The 5,838-nt window shown below is 42.2% G+C and overlaps 2 protein-coding genes across 5 annotated transcripts in view; both read left to right on the forward strand.

Annotated features, from left to right (window-relative positions):
- The first annotated feature begins 415 nt into the window (after positions 1-415).
- Positions 416-3,611, forward strand: spmip4 (sperm microtubule inner protein 4). 2 transcript variants are annotated; one of them, XM_020612821.1, is made up of 9 exons: positions 416-443; positions 984-1,076; positions 1,177-1,245; positions 1,359-1,388; positions 1,530-1,720; positions 1,804-1,892; positions 1,972-2,146; positions 2,335-2,423; positions 2,498-3,611. In XM_020612821.1, exons 1-9 carry the CDS (start codon positions 424-426, stop codon positions 3,386-3,388), a joined length of 1,647 nt encoding a protein of 548 aa, XP_020468477.1. In that variant the 5' UTR covers positions 416-423; the 3' UTR covers positions 3,389-3,611. The 2 variants fall into 2 exon arrangements, with proteins under 2 accessions (XP_020468477.1, XP_020468478.1); XM_020612822.1 differs by lacking the exon at positions 1,359-1,388.
- A 1,580-nt stretch (positions 3,612-5,191) lies between these two features.
- Positions 5,192-5,838, forward strand: part of osbpl3b (oxysterol binding protein-like 3b) — a 30,333-nt gene continuing 29,686 nt past the window's right edge. For 2 of the 3 annotated variants that reach the window (XM_020612802.1, XM_020612803.1), the window contains exon 1: positions 5,192-5,407. The gene's annotated coding sequence lies outside the window, so the exon portion shown is untranslated. The remainder of the gene's footprint in view (positions 5,408-5,838) is intronic. The other variant, XM_020612804.1, reaches the window with a different exon arrangement.

Raw genomic sequence — 5,838 nt, forward strand, 5'->3', positions numbered from 1 at the left:
TGATGAACACTTAACACATGACTGTGAAACAGAACGGCAACCCTCAGTGCAATACCTTGTAAATGTAGTTTGCATATATCTCTCTGAAAAACTGTATCTAAACTGTGTATACATTTCTATATTTATAAGTTGTTTGTTTTTTATTTTCCTAATGCACATTCCTTTTGCATTTTTTATTATCTCAGTCTTGTCTTGTTTACTTGTCTACTTGTTGTCAGGTCCGCTCGCCGCGACCTGCCTCTCTTTCTTTTTCCCTCTCCTGTTCTCCCTTTTTGCGGGATCAACGCCTCAGCTGTGTCGCATCGGGTAATTAGTGACTCGTGGGTCGGTGCGCACACCTGAGGCGTATTCCGGTGATTTGTTGGCTTCCTTATTTATACCTCTGGCAGACGCTCCGTCGTTGCCGGAGCATTGCGATATGTAATGGACAATACTTACCCTATGTAAGTTAAAAGTTTATGTTTGACCCGCATTTTTACACGTGTGTAAGATGCCACGCTGACAGTCTCTGTGCTGTGGATTACATTGTTTACGTTGGTTCTTTTTGTTCACCTGTCCGTTCTCATCCTCTGCTATCCTAGTTCCTGTCGTTAGTTTGTGTGTTTACCGTCCTGGTCTCCGTAGTCATCACTGCCCTTCCCTTGTATGTATTATGGACCCTGTTTTGTTGTCATGTTGTTTTTATTCCATTAAACCACCTTTTTTGTACTAGCACCTGGGTCAGCCATCTTGAGTCCAACCCCAGTTCTCCCTCACCCTCCTGGTGAGGGGGACTAAAAGATAACAGTTGTAGCCTTACAGAAGAACATTGTACACATTGAGAGCCGATGTACCAGAGTCAAATTCCTCGTGTGTTCATCACACCTGGCCAATAAAGCTGATTCTGATTCTGACAAAACAACTACACTGATGAGCAGACAAGGTTGCACCACCGATTTGACTTAATTTGTTGTATTTTTTCTCATTTTCTATTCCATCTACAGCTTTTTGTCCTGTCTTCAACTGAGTCAGAGATCTCGCAGCCAGATGGAGTTGAAATCACTAAATCGTGGTTATAGAGGAGCCATCATTCCCGAGTCAGTGCAGAAACATTCTGAATAGAATAGTCAAATATACATATCTGCATAATTTAAAATGTAACAAACCAAATTATAAGATGCTGTTTTACCTCAACAGGCATATCACCAGTCAACTACGATATAACAGCATTGGTAGAAAAAGTAAAGACCGTCTCAATGACCAACTGTGAGTATAGCCACTGATTTGTCATCAAAATAGTCCAGATTAAACTATGAACAATGAAATCCTAGATTCATTCATTGGTGGGGATACATAAACACTTTGGTTTTTTTTCTCAGTGTACCAAAGCCAACTGATATAAACATAGTGTGAGTACTTCAGTTTGAATTTTGTTCTGTATAAGCATGAACAGAAACTGATTTCTTTGGCACAAAGCTCACCTCTTGTTTCTGCCTCAAACTTCAGTACATATGCTCCATCTGCATTTCATTTCTTTGTATTTAAAACAGGGAGAAAATGACAAAGATTCCAACTCTGAAGGAGCATCCTTATTCATCCCACATCTCTCAGTTTGCAATGTTTCCATCCTTCCGCTCTCCAGATGACCCTGATACAGGAGTCAGAGCTGCCTCGCAATCTTTCCTCAACCTTCATATTCCAAATAGTGCATCAAATGTCACTCTGCTGAGTAAAACTATTGGTAAGAGGGTAACACATTCTTGTAAAAGGCTGTAGTGGAATAGATAATTCCAGAAATGTCTCTCCATGATTCTCCATGCACAGGTGGACCATACAGACATGAGATTTTGGAGACACCCATGAAAACCAGGAAGAAGGCTGTTATGTGGCCAGGAGAGCACGGCTTTTTGAAGGTGAGTGATAAAATGTATGACTTCACATTGGCTTTAAAATTAGCTGGTACATAAAATGCCTTACAACAACTTCCTCCAGCATACAAACCCACTGAAGGGAGAGAGCCAAGTTTTCTACCCAACTCCTCCAAAGATGGTGCTGCCCAATCCTAAACTTCGTGAGTGGGATTTGTCATTACCTGAGCAAACAAGCAACATGCTGATAAATCTGGAGAGGACACACTGGCTCACCTCCTACCAAATGAACTACACAGGTAAAAAAAACCATAAACATGTTATATGGTGGTTGTAGAAGCATAAAAAGTATATACAAGTACACAAAGTACAGTTAGCTATTAGAAACAATGATGGTGCAAAGTCATTTAAAATCTTTTAATAGAATTTGGGTGATTTTTTTATGTCAGTAATCAATAATCAGGGATTAATAGCTGTTATTTTTTAGGATCTGGTCCAGCAAATCCTCTGCAGATAGATGACTTCAAGGAAAAAATGAGTGACCTTGCTGGGATCAATTTACACACGACACCACTGGTAAAATAGCTACAAATAGTAGGCTAACATTTCTGGTGTGCAACACTAATCCTAATGAATTCTCTTCCCTACAGAGGGAAAGGTCCTATCCAGTGTTTATTCCTTCTAAACCGAAACAAGAATGTAGAAGAAGACAGTGGAGCCTTGCGCGGAGGACCATCTGCAGTCCCACTGCTGCTGAACTCCTAAATCCATCTCTAGCTCCAAACGAAGACACTGCATCAGCTACTATATGCCAACAGAGGCCACAGAAGATCACAGCTAAGCATAATGAGGCGCCAGACTTGAATCCAAAAAGCCAATCAGAAGCAGAGAGTGCAGCACTTTCCCAGGAGGTCTTACAAAAACAACAAACTGAGCACAGTAGGTCTTTGACTGAGGGCAGGGAGAAAGAAAACTGCAAAGTCCAGTTTAATGAAAGTCCCTTGCAAGTATTCATGAAAACACACGGCAGCCAAGAGGCTAATGCTGCTCTGATCAGAGACACAAAGCAGCTCCTGTATCCTAACAAAAGGCCGTTGTCTCAGGGAGCCACAGATGTCAACAGAGAGGAAAGCTTGATTAAGCAAAGCAAAGAACAGCATTTTAAAGCTAGCCCCACTCAGTCAGCTGTAGCCAAAGACCAGGCAGGTCCTGACTCACCCACTGGGTTATTGTCAAGGGCAGCTTCAAAGCTGGAGAAACAGGCAGAGGGCAAAGGGATGACACCCAGTACCTCTAACTCCTACATCCTATCAAGGCCTCCTGTCCTAGCTGGTATTCACCCAGTGGACAGAGCTGGGACTGTGGCTACAGAAGGTGCAGCTCTCAGCCTCCTGGATCTTCAAAATGCATTCAACAAGTCGGAGGCCCATCGCAAGTTCAACAGCAACATCACACGTGCTGCTGTGAATCTGAGGGACAATGTAGTCACAGGGAAACGACACAACTTCCATGGGATCAACTGCTATTACCTCCACGGATAACCTTCTTGATATCAACTTTAACATCTACAGAAGCAAATAGCAGCAATGATCATTTAAATATCAGCAGCACCTGTATCTAATTGTTAAAGTGAATGACTACTGAAAGCTTAATGTCAGATCTTATGACTGTGTTTCATCATTTTTTTTCAAATTTAACTTTCAGATGTAACTTCCCAGACTGTCTAACGGAGTGCACGCTCAATATTTTGTAAGTATAATAAAGACTCGAGCTGCTTGCAAACAGTGTTAATTTTCTCTTTGATTCCCCACATTTCATTAGTGGATGTATTATACAATAACGGTCTTATGTAATGCTCCCATAAGTTAATTGTAAGGGTGAAATAAAAGTAACTTCAAAGCCTTTCTAATTCACACAAAAGGAATATTCAGCAGCAGTAAGTTCATTATCCTGCACAGATGAATACAGTGGTCTGTACTGTAACCTTTTGCAGATAAGAACATTTGTATGAAGCTTTTCTTCCCTCCCCAAATGTGGCAAATCACAAGTTCACCACGAATCATTGTGCTGCCTGTGCAATGGAATCCATCTCTCTGTTTTTTGGTGCTGCGATAACCTTCTCATCTCACTGTGTGAAAGGAAAAAAATGCCTTTTCACACCTAATCTGTTGCAGTCAGGCTGCCTTGATGTGAAAGGTCTTTTTCTGACAGCACAGTAAGTCCTTGAGCAGCAGAAGCCTGCAGCCTTGAGTGATGTAACAGTCTTCCATTCACTTTCACAAAGAAAGAAGCCATTGCTGACAATGGCTCACACAGAAAAATGGACCTGTGCAATTTCACTTCTGAACACTGTAGACAATATAAAGTTGGGGCAGCATGGTGGCGTAGTGACTAGCGTTGTCGCTTCACTGCAAGAAGGTTGAGCCACGGCCGCCCCGGTGCCTTTCTCCGACCTGGGGCCTTTCTATGTGGAATTTGCATGTTCTCCCTGTGCCTGCGTGAGTTCTCTCCAGGTGCTCCGGCTTCCTCCCAAAGTCCAAAGACATGCAGCTTAGGTTGATTGGTGTCTCTAAATTCTAGGAGTGAGTGTGGTTGTCTGTCTTCATGTCAGCCCTGTGATAGACTGGCGAGCTAGCCAGGGTGTACCCCTCCTCTCTTGGCTCCAGCTCCCCTGTGGTATAGATAATGGATAAATCTCAAGCTGTGAGGTTATATTTATAATGAACAACTAGTTTAGGGCAACCAGGAAAAAAGTGATTGTTCTCTTTGTTTTGTTGTTCAAAAACAGCTTCATTTTTGAAAAAACTGAACAATATATATTATCAAACCTGCTTAATAACTCATTAGGCTAATGCTAATCTTTTTATAGTTTTATGTATGTGTGTGTGTGTAGATTAGAAGATGCTCCTTTGGCTTCATTTCTCTTACGCCATGGACAGGAGTAAAAAGCAGCGATTCAGCCATTTGTCCAGAAGGTGGCAGTATATTGCTATTTTAGGCACGAAACTGTCATTTATCATTCTGACTTCTTTTTTTGTTTCTGATAACGCTTATCTTGTCATTTTGGTGATTTCGACATTGGTTTTTACCATCTCACATTGTAATAAAATGGGAATATAGACAATAATCGGCCTAATTCGTGACGTGTGATTAACACACATCTGCAATTACACAATTCAAGGACTCAGAAGTTAAACCTGTCACTTGCAAGGTAATCCTGAGTTTCATGGTTATGGATCTGGGGACTCCTCAGGACGTCACGGAGTGGATGCTGTCGATGACACAAGCACCGCCCCTTCAAGGTGACGCTGCGCGCTGTTTTAAATCGGAGTTGAGTTGGGTCGGTCACGCACTTCCCTCCTCCATACAGCTGTGGAGAAACTGATGCTGCTCAGAGCGGGGCTGAGCATGTGTGTGCATGTCAGACTGGAGTAGATAGGCTGTTTGCTTCAGTGTTGCTTCACTCTGTGTTCTCAGCTTTACATCAATATTTGTTCACCAACTGTTTCCAACATCTCCAACTTTATTTTCCGGAAATCACAAGCCGTAACTCTGTCAAGGTGAGTGCGTGTTTTTTTCTGAATCTCTTTAATTCCCACTTCTTCATTTCTCTCTCTCTCTCTCTTTTAACAAAGTCACAAGCAAAACGTCATTTTCCGGGTCATGTCAGTGGAATAGGCTGTGCACAAGTTCAGCTTGTCAGCTCTTTGAAGCAGCATGCACTGTAACTGAAACATTTCACAGCACTTACACTGAGCGTGTAAAACCTCAGTGGTCACCTGAGAAGCTTCCGTGTGAACAAGCCCGCTGCAAAGTGCGTTTTAATGGAAGTCAGCCCACTTTGGGTTAAAGCCTGAGGGGTTTTCCAACAAGTCGATCTTCTGCAATATTCTTCTTAAGGTATGATTATGTGAGTCATCCTTTCAGTTTCCATGGTAACTCTGAGCCCCCTTCCTTTATTCCTCCAGACAAGACAAGTTGTGGAGGTTAA

This window comes from Monopterus albus, unplaced genomic scaffold, assembly GCF_001952655.1.
Source record: "Monopterus albus unplaced genomic scaffold, M_albus_1.0 scaffold127.1, whole genome shotgun sequence".
Classification (NCBI taxonomy): Eukaryota; Metazoa; Chordata; class Actinopteri; order Synbranchiformes; family Synbranchidae; genus Monopterus; species Monopterus albus.

Excerpts from the sequence above, each read along its gene's own strand:
- spmip4 (XM_020612821.1), top strand. The coding sequence starts at position 424 with ATGGACAATACTTACCCTAT. Across the intron at positions 1,077-1,176 it reads AGAGGAGCCATCATTCCCGA|GCATATCACCAGTCAACTAC; the intron begins GTCAGTGCAGAA and ends TTACCTCAACAG. Across the intron at positions 2,424-2,497 it reads ATTTACACACGACACCACTG|AGGGAAAGGTCCTATCCAGT; the intron begins GTAAAATAGCTA and ends TCTTCCCTACAG.